General features: G+C 34.0%; 1 protein-coding gene across 8 annotated transcripts in view; it reads right to left on the bottom strand.

The window, feature by feature from the left end:
- The window catches only part of TANC2 (tetratricopeptide repeat, ankyrin repeat and coiled-coil containing 2), a 288,365-nt gene that overhangs the window by 150,868 nt on the left and 122,945 nt on the right, over nt 1–14,552 (bottom strand). For 5 of the 8 annotated variants that reach the window (XM_016128285.2, XM_016128256.2, XM_016128265.2 and 2 more), the window contains one exon: nt 5,436–5,546. The exons of the other annotated variants lie outside the window; for them this stretch is intronic. In XM_016128285.2, coding sequence (XP_015983771.2) covers nt 5,436–5,546 — 111 coding nt within the window. The remainder of the gene's footprint in view (nt 1–5,435; nt 5,547–14,552) is intronic. 8 annotated transcript variants of the gene reach the window in all.

Here is a 14,552-nt window from a genome sequence, read left to right as displayed (position 1 = left end):
GAGACTAGTAATCTTTTAAACGACGATAAAATATAAATCAGGAAAACAACTAAAAATGTTCAAAGTGAAAAGTTTTATTCAACAAAGCATCTGTCCACTGAAATAACTTCCTAACATGTTGAGAACTTATTAGTGGATAGGGGAGTATGGAAAAGAAAAGCTAGTCATATTCATATTCTAGTCCTTTGGTATACTTATTTTCATAACCTATAACCATGCAGTAGCTCTCATCTTTAAAATATACTAAAATTATTTGTTTCTCTGCTTCTGATCCCTATTTTCTATACTGACTTTCTATACTGATTAGGGCAACACTGCAGTTCAATTATTTCCTCCATTCGACTTACGAGTCTGTCTACTATCTAACTTTTAGAATTTTTTATGGTTCTATAATTGTGCCACTAACAGCCTTTGTTTCCCTTTAACTTTTACAACAGTATTTCCTTATGCCCTTTTTTGGGGGGTGGGGAAAATGTGTGTCACAGACTGCTTTGAGAACCAGTTATAGAAAGAAGCACATATGTACATGTAGAATAGTGTTTGTATATAATTTTAAGGAGTTTAGCCCCCCCCATTAAACTCACCAATTTAACTGAGTTTAAAAATCCTGCTGTACACTTATATATTGTGTTTACAACATAGTAGACATAAAGAATACAAACACAACATAACGGGAGATGTGAATTGCAAGAGAAAGTCTCCTGGTACCCAAATGGGAATCAAAAATAATATAGAGGGTTTCATTTATAAGTGTAAAATTCAAAGCAAAACAAATGAAGCGTGCCTAACTATTTAGGATAAAATAACATTTGATAACATTTTCAGGAAAGAAAAATGGAAGGAAGAAAATGAGAAAATAAATCACCCCTTTCTTTTAAATAAAATGACCGTGATCATATAGGAGTTAGGAAAAGAGGTTTCAAGGAACTACTCATTTTAAATAAAACATTTTATTTATTTATAGTGGCCTATACTTGTGCTGTATATAGAATATACAATGCTGATAAGTAATCCAAATAAGAAATCTTTTACAAATTCAAATACACCACACACACACACACACACACACACACACACACACACGAATGAATATGCACCAAATAACTCTCATAAGACTCTCCTCCATTCTTGAATTTCGAATACACATTTTGTTGTCACCTTTAACATTGTTCTTTTGCAGAAGAGTGCTATTTTAAAAAAGATTTAAAAGGTTCTATTATAAAAAGATAAATCTCAAATTTCTCTGAAAATATTTGGTATGAATAAGAAGCCCGTCTATTTTTAGAACACTGGCCTGGACTTTGGTCCTTAACTTCCCACATGTAGTCAAAAGTCCTATAAAACTGTCAAGTTGGCCTGCTCTCTGTATCAAGGTTCATTTCTACACTTGAAATTATTTATTTATATGATGTGCAACATAAAAACTAAAAAAAAAAAAACAACAAAAAAACCCCCTAAGATATAAAGAATATACCACCCTTCAACAGCATCTGATTACTGAATATTTTCAGTACAAATTCATTGTAGAAATTTTAGGAAATGAAAAGTGTAATGATGATGAGCAGGAACACTGCTAATATCTCACGATTTTGTCTGAGCTAATAAGCATTTGGCAAATACATTATTTTATTTAATCTTAACAACCCTATGAAATACATCTATCATTTAAAAAAACACATTTTTATCACAATTTTACAGATAAAAAATTTAAGGCTATGAAAGTTACATGTAGTCACACAGCTAGTAGGCAACGAAGTCAGAAATTAAACCCAGAACTAAGTCCAAAACTTGAGCTCCCATTCACTAATATATGCTGCCCAAGAAAGAAAATTAAAACCACCTGTAACCCCACTCCCTAGACACAACCCCTGCTAGCATGAGCATTTCACCAGCCCCACTTGCTCCTGACTTCCCAACAATCCCAATTCTCTTCCTCTTTAGACGACCAATGTTAGTTTCACGAATTCTTCTAGATATTTTTGCCTACGAATGTATATTCATATATCTATACAAATACATATTTAACTTGTTAAATTACAGAAATAATATCATGTTATATATAATGTTGTGGTGACAGGAAATTCAAGCAGAGAGATGTTACATGACACATTCAAGATCAAAAGACTAGTAAGGAGAAAGTCAGAATCGAAACACCGTAAGACACATTTAACAAAAAATGACTCTAAATCTTAACATCTCTTTTTTTCCTGATATTTAGAAAACACTTTAAGACCTCGTGTCAGACCTCAGGATTATCACTATAACAACAAAATAACTAACAGTTACGAACATTTACTCTGAGCCAAGCATTCTGCTAAGTGCTTTACATTTATGAATCTGATTTACGATTATGTCCCCCTTTTTACAGATGAGGAAACCAAGGCTTTAAAAAGACTAAGTGACTTGCCTAAAATCATACAGCTAATAGTTAATACTACAGGCAAAAAAGTTAATAATTTGTTCTCTTATTTTGGGAATTGTTTTATTGAAATCAGCGATGTTAGTTAGTTACCCTAAAAACAGAATTTAGCCCTGTCTCATACTTGTGACCTGCTTGTGACCCTATACAAGTCACTTAATTTCCACTGCTGTAAGATAATTATCAAACACGATTCACTTAACATTTCCTACCCTGGTAGTTTAGTTATGTAACATCATCAGTCATCTCCATGGTTTCAGTTGCAGAACCAGGACATATTGTTTACTTGTATTTTTCTCACATTTTCTGTATATAACAAGTCTGATTTGAAGAAAAGTAAAACTTAAATTAGGTATTTTAGAATCTAATGCTGTGCAGACTGAATCTCCCAATTTATTAGGCAGATATTCTGGAGGAACAGTTTTATCCCGGTGTAGCTTTCCCTAGACTTTCAGACCAAATATCAATGATTAGTTCTGGTTTGATCCACAGTCTCCTCTTCATATAGGACAACACTGAAAACCAGACATGGGTACATAGAACCAGGTACAAAAAACAAAACGAGAAGAATATGTGTTTCTCAGACACAAAAGCTTTATTCTTCCAACCCGAAATACAAGCACTAAAAAGTTTAAATTTAGACAATACAGAAAAAACACCCCCAATTACTCCTCAGAAGTCAACAGCAGAATGATCCCTACAGACTCTTCCAGCACTGTTCATTGGACAAGCACTGGATAATGCTGTAAGCAGCCTGCAGGAGCCCTGCAACCCAGATGGCTCCAAAGTATGGAAGTTCAACCAGCTGTTTCAGCAACACCTGGGAATTTGTTAGAAAAACAAATTTCTCAACCCACCCCAGGCTTATAGAAGCAGAAACTCTGGGGGTGGGCCCAGCAATCTGCGCTTGAACAAGTCTTCCAGGTAATTCTGAAGCATGCTAGAAAGTGAGAACCACTGATCTCACTTCTGGCTTATAACTCTTGCCTCTGTGAGATGTGACATATTCCTAAATTTGCATATGATAATGAATAATGGACAAGAAGATATCAGAACACTAGCTTTAACTGCATTATTATGTAATTATATGAGTATACAATAAAATATGATCATGACTGTTAACATATCCTATGTAAAGGAAATTTAAAAAGAATGAACAGTTATTTGTTTGCTTTACAGTGTACTGAATTCATTTATTTATTGTTAATTTTTGGTACTATGTGGAAGCTTCAACCCTCAGGTCATTACTCTTATCTCAGTAGAAACTTATTATCAGAGAGTTTAATAATCTTATTATAAAAGAGCACAGCACTAAGAAGTTTCTGTGCTTAAACCTGCCTTCAGATAAGAAAAGGAGAGCCTGCAGAGCATGGCAATTAACATTTTGGCAACGTGTTTTAGTTTCTTCATGGCTTTCTGAAAATCTTAACTGAGGTTTAGTTTGGTTCAATTCCAATTCAGAAAAAATTCATCCTTATGGAAAATATACGTAAATAACAAGGATAAGATTTTTCACAGTGATTCCGCCATGGCATTCCAACAAACAGCAGCTACCTGGCTTCTTGACAAGGGCTAGATTATATTAAGGATGAGCAATCAGGAAGTGAAAACCCAAGTCTCCCTTACAATCATTCTGACTTGCAAATGTAGGGAGGTAAAAAAAGGCCTTGGACAGGGTGTCTCTTTCAAAACCCAATGCAGGAAAAGGGAATTACTGCATTTGTTTGTTTTACTTCTTTACACCAAAATCTGTGTGAACAAACACAAAGCACAATATTCTATTGCCCAAAAAGTGTGACAGTACCTCAAAACATGAAAAAGATTCTTCTAACAAATGTGCTACCGTGCCATTGAAAGAGCTATTTTGTTCCTTTTAGAAAAAGAAACCCTGGTTCTTAATACATAACGGTGATTGACTTAAAAATGAATATTCATCTACTACAGTCGATGACACTCAGGGTTCTGCACCCTGAAAGTGAAATCACTAAGTCTTTTAATATTCAAAAGTGATTCTTAAAATGGAATGTCTCTGATCAGGTTGGGCCCAAGTTTTTGCCTATTGCCTTTTTTTTTTTTTTTTAACATGTTTTATCTAGGTTCAGAGGTATATTATCCTGACATTTCAGAGGAAAGCTACTGATATCTTCCCTAGAACTAGAAATCATTTTATTCTGCTTATCCTCAGTGCTGTAAATATGTAGTGGTTGTATTTATTGTGGTTTAACATCAATTTTAATGAGCAGAAATAAACAAAAGACCTAAAACCAAGTCTTCTAAGGTCCTTTACTGAAGCTCTGATCTGTATACTCAACGAGAGCTGTGAACATTTCTGACACAGCTCTATAGACTTGCTGTAGAGTGAGTGTAAAGGATGTTGCCAGGCAACCCATCTAAGTTTGGAAGAATCTGAGCATTGATAATGAGTCTGTCTCAGTTTGGCTCCCACACAAGAAGGGTTTAGTGAACTCCCACATGTGCTTACAGGCCATTCATGAGAAGAGCTATTTCTAAAAGTGAGTGTCCAGGAGTCCAAATCAGGAACCTATAATGTTTCTTTTCTAATTCAAGTTTAATGTTTCCAACATCACAAATACTTTCTATAACTGCCCAAAAATCCAATAGGAATTAAGCAAAACAGGTCGTATGTAGAGGGGTAGCGCTGAATGAACATTTTTATTCATCTCTTTATAAACATTCCTGTTTGCACAAGGCCAAAGCAAAATTTCTTCAAGTATCTCAAATCATGAAAATCACCCTGAAAACTATCTAATAAAATTATCTGTTATTTTGAAAATTATCTTTGAAATTGTTTTCAAGACTTACTCTCATTATTATAGCAATTGTAAAAAAGGATGCTCAGTAAAAACCATGTTCTAATAAGGAAAATATGTGATCAGTTACGAAAGAGGTAACAAACATGTTTTTATAAATAGGATACATGCAAAATACTGCTCTGCTAGATGGGCCTGTTCCAAACCTCCCTCTTTCGAAGCAGACACTTCGCATGCGTGCTTACCAGGGCAGTATGCGTCCACGTCCAGTTTCTGAGCTGAAGTGAGGGTTGGTGAGCCAAGCTCGGATTCTGGAATTCGTGGGCTCTCAACAAACTTTGCCTTCCTCAAAGGGGCTAAAGACAAAAAAAAAAAAAAAAAGAAAGAAAAAAAAGAGAGAGACACAGAGAGAGGGAGAGGGGGGAATAGGAAGGAAGGAAGGAAGAAAAAGGAAAGAGAAACAGAGGGAAAGAGAAGGGAAAGAGAAACATAGAGGGGTCATGAGTAAGGGGAACAGCAAGCAACAGATGGAAGCACTTAAATGAACGGCACACTCTGTCAGACTCGGATCAGGTTACCCTATTTTTTGTGCCAGAAAAAAAAAAAATAAATTGCATTCTTCATAGAGGAGATGGGTCTTGTTAAAAAGTCACTGCAAACTGAAAAAGCTAAAATCGAATATTCAAAACTATGAGCGTGAGTAGTAATTGTTTATAACCGTTAGCTATTTTCTCTCTCTTTATAAAGCAAAGAGCTTTCCTACTTTGTCTTCCTTTGCCATTAATTACAGGTATTGACTGAGGAAAGCACAGGGCTAAGTTTTTAGGATTTTGTTTACAATAATTGTAATCAAAGGTGTTCTTTATCCAGAAGTAACTACTATCACACTCAGTTGTGATAAATACCACAAGCAGGATTCATTTACCTAGCTTAACAAGGAAATCAATCACCTGCCTGTTCAGCTACTGCGGTAAGAAGTCAAAACTGCTAGAGAACTAAGATATTAACTAGGCCACGCCAGTCTGACACTGGATGCTAAAGAGATGTGATTTAGTTACATATATAATCATGAGATCTATTGAATAGAAATAATCCATGCCATGAAATCCATTCATTCTTATAAGAAATGAAATATAAGGTACAATTCACCAATCGAAAGTTTTACTTATCGAAAGCTCATATACATTTTATTTACTGATAAATACTTCAGGGAGAAACGTTAAGACACTACTGATACACATTTAAATCATCAGTTAAATATATTAAAAGTTAAAATTATGAAGACTGCTTTGGTACTTGCAGACTGAGTTCCTTTAAATAAACTATGATAGGGTGAAAGTGTTTAGCATAGTATCAAAAGGATTTGTTGAATCTGAAATTGATTTGCATGCAATTCATTAGTGTTATGATTATAGGTGTTCAAGACATTGAGTGCTTAAGACCATGTTACTTTTTTTCAAAAGTTTCTGCATGTTCTTCAAAATCCTCATCTATTACTGATCCACAAGGGACTCTAAGTTATTCCTAAAAGACTCTGTAAAAACTAATATAAAACTTAGTCATTATAATGGCCAGAATTCTCTACTTTCTTTGGAGGATAAAAATAATAAGGTATTAAAAAATACAGAAAATACTTTTGAAATGTGCCAATATTAAAAACCTATAGACAAGTAATTCACACTTAAAATCCTAGGGCATATATGTATATTTTAAGTGTATATTTAAAAAAAAAAACGCAGAAGCCCATTACTATCTCTATGGCAACAAAGCCTAAGGGTGCTAACAGTACAGTTTTCTAACCAAAAGTAAGCTTTGAAATAGCAGAACTCTCACCTCTGCTAAGAGTGCAATCAATACCTGAGCCTATTTTTAAAAATCACTATCACAAATGAAGATCTCAAGTGATTTATATGCATATCTGCAGGCCACTAATAGCCTATATTGGAATCTCTTTCATCATAATCTCACCAATCAATTCTAAAATAATGAAACATTTATCCAATACTTCTTAGTATAGGAGAAATTATTATTATTTAAGTCTGAAAGCTCTTAGGCCCTTTACTAGAATTTAATTAATACATTGTCATGGCAGCAGAATAACTATTTTACCTGCTGAGTTCTGACAAAGAGAACACTGGTCCCTGCTCAAGGGACTCTATATATCTAAAAATCTTAATAATAATGTTCATAATAAAATTTGGGGCTAGTAGAGAAACAGAAATCAGCAACTGAAGGTAGATATGTAAGGAAGAAATTAAAGGATGGCAGGAGAAACACAGAGAGATCTGAGGAATGTACAAGAATTATGAGATGAAGTCAAGGGGAAAAATCAGGATCCTAGAGATCTGTGAAGCTCAGTGCCACGTAGATTTCTCTGTTTTCCCTTCTCAGGGAATTCCAACTGTGGTTATCTTTATAGCTTGTAGTAGACATTAAATTCTTTTTTCTACCTTTATCTCTCCTTCATCTATGGGATATTTTATATGTCTATTAATGAATTTAAATTATTTTATAAGTTGAATTATAATGTTGCTCTGATCCAAGTTATAGAAAACTAGTGTTATCTGTAAGTCAATTGAACACAGAAGGTATAATCGCAGGTATGACAGGTTTGTCCAATAGTCTTAATGCTGCTTGGTAGAGAACATAAAAGGCCAACTTGGAAGATGGGACATGGTATATTGCTTGGAAGCCTTGAATTTTAATATACTTCATTGTAAAGGAAAAAAAAAAGGTATATAAGCTGATTCAGATGGGTAAGAGAATTCTATGTCAAAAGGGTTTACCAGATAGCAAAAACAAACAAACAAACAAAAAACTGGCTGAAATGAGATGGTTAAAAGGACTCTAAAACCAAACCAGGATTTTATTGTGATATAAGACATAACAGGAAACTATGGCTCTGAGAACTGATTTGAACCAACACTGGGAACATGATTCTTATGCTGTAGGAGACTTGAGTTTGGGAATCTGGCAGACGTTGAAAGGAAGGATGCATGTGGGTTCACAGTATAGGCTTAGTCATTTCGAAGATTTAGGTCTTGGCTCTAGTACTTATCAGTAGTAGGAAACTGAGCACCTTACTTAGCCTTACCAAGCCTCAGTTTTCTCACAGAAGCATAGGATTATCTTAGGGCGTGTAATTCCAAGCACGTAAAGTACTAGGCACAATGCCTGGATATGATGATAAAGCTCATCCACGAGTTTATTAAGACAAGGAGAGGGGAGGGCTGTGGCTTCAAATAAGCAAGTGGCTTCAAGACATAGGATGGAGAGGCGGCATAGCACAGCACAAGAGTGAGGGCTAGGGAGCTTAGGGAGTCAGGATCTGGGCTCTGACTCCAGAAAGCCTAACTTAGACTCTCGGCTCTTCCCACTTTTTCCTAGCTGTGAGAAACTTCCTGGGCCTGTTTCCTTATCAGTTACTTGGGGTTAATAATAGTACCTACGCCATAGGGATGGCAAGAACAGTGATAGCAGCCATTACTTTTTAAAAATTGAGATGAGAACAATGCAAAAGAATGAAATTGGACCTTTATCTTATATCATATACAAAAATCAACTCAAAATGGATAAAGCCCTAAATGTAAGAGCCGAATTTATAAAAAATCTTAGGAGCAAATATAGGGAAAAAAGATTTGAACCATAGAACTGGTAAAGAAGTAAAGAAACAAAGGAAAGTTTATCTGAAAGAGAAAACTGTATTTTAAAAAGCTTTTAACAGAGCTTTCATAGGTAGAATCTTACAATATTCATAACATTTTAGTTTCTAAACATTTATTTGAAAACGAACCTTTGGGTACCATGAATTTCCTAGAATGAGTCGGGGATAAAAAGTATAGAATAAGACAGATCATTTGTGACACTCTTTATTTCCTCCTCCTTAAACCCCAATCTACTGTGGGTTTAAAATTTGGAAACTGGTGGTAATAGCATCCTTCCAAACTATCCAAAGTCAATGATATTTACCAACACAAACCTCAGTTACCGTGTAAGCCATGATGGGCTCTCATATGAACCTTTCCTATCTCTACTGATCACAGTGAACAGCTTTAGAAAGAAGGATATCAGAATTCATTTTACCTGAGCAGAAAAAGCAGCATTACATAGTCTTACCATTTTCAAGACAAAGAACAACTATATCCATTTAAAAAAAGTTGAAAGGTAGCTAGCATATTAACATCGACTTATGGCATTATGGTCCCACTAAAAAGAAGGGGTTCTACTGAACATAACACAAAGACTACAGAAACCATACGAGTGTAAAAAAAACATTGACTTTCAATCTGATGAAAATCTAGTAATTTGAGTATCGAAATTAGTTCTTTTAAAGGAAGTACCTACCACCTAAAGATTTATAATACTAACTTCCTAAAATAACAAATCCAAATAATTGGAATGTCATTAAAAATTTTTAATTCATAATTAATTCAACAAAGAATGGAATTATTCACTAACAGTGACAGCAAACTGCAAGAGAGAAATAATAAACAAAATGGAATTTGAGAAGGTCTTTGGCATGTTTATTTTTTTGCACGTAACAACTTCAAAGCAATGGGTTCATACATTCATAAAGTTGTCTACTGACCAAAATATACAGGTTGTGATATCAAGGGCTGGATGCTTTCTTTACTTGTACTTTCTTCATTAGAAGTTGTAGTTGAGAGGTATAAACTTATACATAGACGCACAGTGCAGAAAACCCTAATTATAAATCTAATTTCTTCCTGTTTCATTTTTCATCTTTAAGGTATCCCCTTATTTAAATAAACTTGTAAAAAACACAACCAGAAGATAGGGGAAGATGGAAGGGGTAGTAAAAGGGATCAAATATGTAGTAAGGGTAAAAAATCTAACTATGGGAGGTGAATACACAGTGTAAATATATATATATATATATATATATATATATATATATATATATACACACACACCTTACTGTTAAAGGGTACAGCTGAAACTCATTGGATTTTGTTTACCAATGTCAACATAAAAAAACAAAATTCATTAATTCAAAGAAAACCCCATTAAGGCTAAATGAAATTTTCACATATAAAAGCTGATACTTTTAAAGGGAGAGTTATTCTGTTAGAAAACTACATACAGCCATTTGTAAACCAATTCTATAAAATGTATGAGAGATCTTCTATTCAATTCAACAAAAGCTACTGTGTTCCTGCCCTGCGCAGAGCACAGTACTAGATGCTTCAGCAGATTCAAACATGATTAAGGCATTTTCCGACCTGAAAGGACTCCAGACGGGGACAGGAGAGGACATGACCAGCTATGATACAAAGCAGAGACAGCTCAGCGCCATGAAGAAGGTACAAATCGGGGGCTCCTTCAGAATGCCTCCCGACTTGGTACCAAGTCAATAAATATTAATTTTTTTATTAAAATCATAATTATAAGATTACTTTAAGAACCTAGTTTTGAGAGAATTGCTAATTTACCTTTTTTACATTTCGGTGAAGATTTTATGATTATGAATGTTGAAAAGTTACTAGAGAAAAATATGCTCAGTTTAAGCTTTTAAAAAGTTAAAAAAGAGCAAACGAAACATAAAATCGAGCAGAAGCAAGAAATGATAAAGATTAAACAGAATGCAATTGAAGACAGCAATGAAATCAGAATTTACTTCTTTGAAAAGATGAACAAAATTGAAAAATCTTAAACTAGACTGACCAAGAAAAACAGTAAAGACACAACTTAACAAAATTACAAATTAAAGAGGAGGCATCACTATAAACTCTACAGAAATGAAATTATAAGGGAATATTATCAACAACTTTATGTCAACAAATTAAAACAGCTTAAATTAAATGAACAAATTCTCAGAAAGACACAAATGATCAAAACTGATTCATTAAGAAGTGGAAATCTAAATAGATCTATAACATGTAAGGAAGTTGAATTAGGAATTAAACAGCTTCCCATAAAGAAAAGCCAAGTCCCAGATGGCATGAATGGTAAATTCTATCAAATATTTCAAGAGGAAATAATAGAGCTCTTTTACAAACTCTATCAGACAATTAGGGAAGAAGTTCAGACTAGATATCAATTTAAATGCAGTTGCCTTAATACTTTACTCACAAATCAACACAGAATGGACAAGACGTAGAGGATTAAATCAAGAGTTGCCCTAGTGAGCTACAGTTTGGTGCACCATTTCTCAAATTTCATTCATTGGCACAGTATCTTCATGATTTTTGCCATACTTCCTTAAAACCATATTTTACCAATATTTTCTTCAGATTTTATGTTTTTATTGAAATAAATTTACTTTAAAAAGAAACTACATACTAGTCAAACTGGAAAATCAGTATCACATGCTACATGTGATTTACTAGAACATTACTTCTAAATACCTTCAAATGGTTCTGAAGCTAAACTCCTCTCTCTTTGTTCAAAAAGAGGATTAGCTAGTATTAGCACCACATTAAGATTTTCTTCTTGACACATTCAGAAAGATTGAAAGATAAATGAAAAGGGAGTAACACTGTAGCTATTTCATTAGTCAGAATACGGTCAGACTGTACTGTCATAACAAACAACCTTAAAAATCTCAGTGGCTTAACACAACAAGGGTCTATTTCTAGTTCACCCGGCAAGGCTGGGCAGCCTTCCAGGACAGCTGTCGTTTACACAGCAACGCAGCAATCCAGGCTGCTTCAATTTTGTATCTCCACCATCCCAACGTGAGACCCCTCCGTGACTTTTGTGCCGGAGGAAGAAACAGACTGAAGAATCACCAAGTTATGTCCCCTGACCTTTTTCTCAGGGATCACATTACCATGCTATCAATTGTCCAGGGTCTGAAAACAGTTGTTTCTAGTGGAGGGGCAAGTCCAGTACTGGTTACTCCATCATACTGGGAAGAAGAGTTATCTCATGGAGTTTTAATTTGCCTTTTCCAGATGTTTATTATTCACGATGTGTTACACAAAAGGCAGAACCTTTGTCTTACATTTTGCTGTAGCCTTAGTAATGTTTATGATACTGTGGGGCACAGAATTAATTAACTATGTTTATATATTTTTGGAGGTATAAGTAATCTGTTTTATGTCTTTCATAAAATTAGTGATTAAGATCTAAGAGAACTGGTGATTCTAAGCCATAATCAAGGTAACTCAAGAGTAAGTCCGTTCCCTCAACGTAGTTCTATTTTCGTGTAATTATGTTGTATTACACAAAAGGATATACTAGACACATTGACATACGGAGAGACCATACAAGCAAGATGGTATGGAGATGATATGGTGCTCCAGAGAAACTTATTCCAAGAAATGACTGCGAAAACTTTTAGAACATTCCTACACTTACTTCAATGGAATTTCAAATAAATTAAATAGAGATTCTCATTTCAGGAAGAAATTGAGATTTAAATCTTTGTTTACTCAAATATGTTATTACAAAGAAAAAGGCAAATTGTGTACTGTACCACTCATTGTTGTAAATGTCATCTCTTTCAGCAGTGAATGGCAAAACTTGGGGTATATGAGATAAAATAAGGCAGTGTAGATTTCAATTACCTATTTTAATATCTTTGCAGATACAAATCAATAATCTGAGTTCAGAAAAGCCTTTTAAATATTCTAACACAATACTCAAATGCCAATTAGTTTAATGGTATTAGGTTTCATTTCCATATATCTGAAGAAGCACTAGATTTCTGATAACATAAAAAGGAGTTCCAAATTTCAAAATTTTGGATATGTTAACTTATGTGTGATTATTGGTTTACTGATATAAGCAATTCAATATATTTGTCAGGCCAACTTCTGAGTTTTAAAGTAGCTATATAATATAACTACTTTTAAATTTAAAATATTACATAAACATGTTTCATTATAGAAAAATTGGAAAACACAAGAAGCAAATATAACACAATTAAAAATTATCAGAATCCTACCTCTGTTAAAATTTCAGAGCATATGGCCTTTCCAATTATTTTATATAAAATAGTAATGCCAAGAAAAGCAGCTAAAAATGACTGATGACCTCTCTTTTAATATATGGCTTTTGAAAGGAATACAGAGAACCTAAAAGTGGCAAGTGAATTTATGGGACACCATTTTACGTGAAGTTGACAGTATAATACCTGAGAAGAGGTATATCCCTAACATGAGCCTGAATACTGGCCAAAGTTTTTCCTTTAATTGACTCACACCTCCTCAAAATATAAAAAGTCTGAAATAAATTTTATGTACGCAACTTATAAACATATGACATATTTATATATGTAATTTGTAAAATAATACAGAGCAGACATGTGGTATGATTGTACATGTTCTAAAAATTAGTTAGTATGCCCCATTTCTCCCAAATTACAAGAAAAAAAAAAGTATCTTCTCTAGTACCTTTAGACAAAATATTACATCTGTAATTCATATCTTCTCATCATATGCCTATGAGAAGTAGGAAAGAAATAGCAGGATAAAGAAAAGAAAATAGTGGTTAAAAGAAAAGGGCTTTAAAGTGAGAACTGTGTTGCATGCCTATATTACGTGGTCTCCAAAAAATTATTTAACTTTCCTAAGCCTAGATTCCACATCTTTAAAATGTGAGCCATATCTCCCTCTTAGAGTTGTTAAAAGGATTAAATTTAAAAAGTAAAGTATAAAGTTAAAAGAAAGATATTAATATTTATTACTCTTTGGAAATAGGCAGCTGAAGCATAATGTGCTACTAAAGGCCACAGACTAAGCTACCCCTGGGACAGAAACTAAAATATGGATCTTGAATTTATGGATCAACCATAATGCACACAATAGATGCTCTATACATCTCTAAACTAAGTGGCCTATGTAATCACATAATAATATGCCACTTTCCTCTCAAGGTTATTCTAACAATTTAAACAAATTCATCTTTGAAAAGGAATTAGCATAGTGCCTTGCACATAACTGTGCTCAACACTAGATTGTTATTATTAGCAGATGATGATGATGATGATGATGATGTGATAGGTAATGGAAGATCACAGACGTAGACAAAGTAAATTTTAAGATGCTAATCAGAATATTTGACATCTAGAGGGGATGGTTTATGATTTCACGCTGCAGGAAGTAATGTACTCATACATCTTACCTCAGTTCTGTCTCCCTACCCATTGTATCCAAAAGAATAGTGGATTTAATGGATGAAGTTATTCTATTTAGTAGAATCTGTATCATAACAAGAGTACTAGCACGGATCCTCCTGTATGTGGGATGGGGAAAGGTACAGTATGATGGAGAAGAGGTACTTAAAATATGAGGAAACTAGTAGCTCATCCCTTTTCGAACATTTTACAAACTGATTTAAAAGTACCTTAAGTTATATAACATTGGACCCAGGATTCTGGTGTTATAAATCTGAAG

The sequence above is a fragment of the Rousettus aegyptiacus genome, unplaced genomic scaffold (assembly GCF_014176215.1).
Source record: "Rousettus aegyptiacus isolate mRouAeg1 unplaced genomic scaffold, mRouAeg1.p scaffold_m13_p_6, whole genome shotgun sequence".
Lineage (NCBI taxonomy): Eukaryota > Metazoa > Chordata > Mammalia > Chiroptera > Pteropodidae > Rousettus > Rousettus aegyptiacus.
This window is presented reverse-complemented; position numbering and strand designations above follow the sequence as displayed.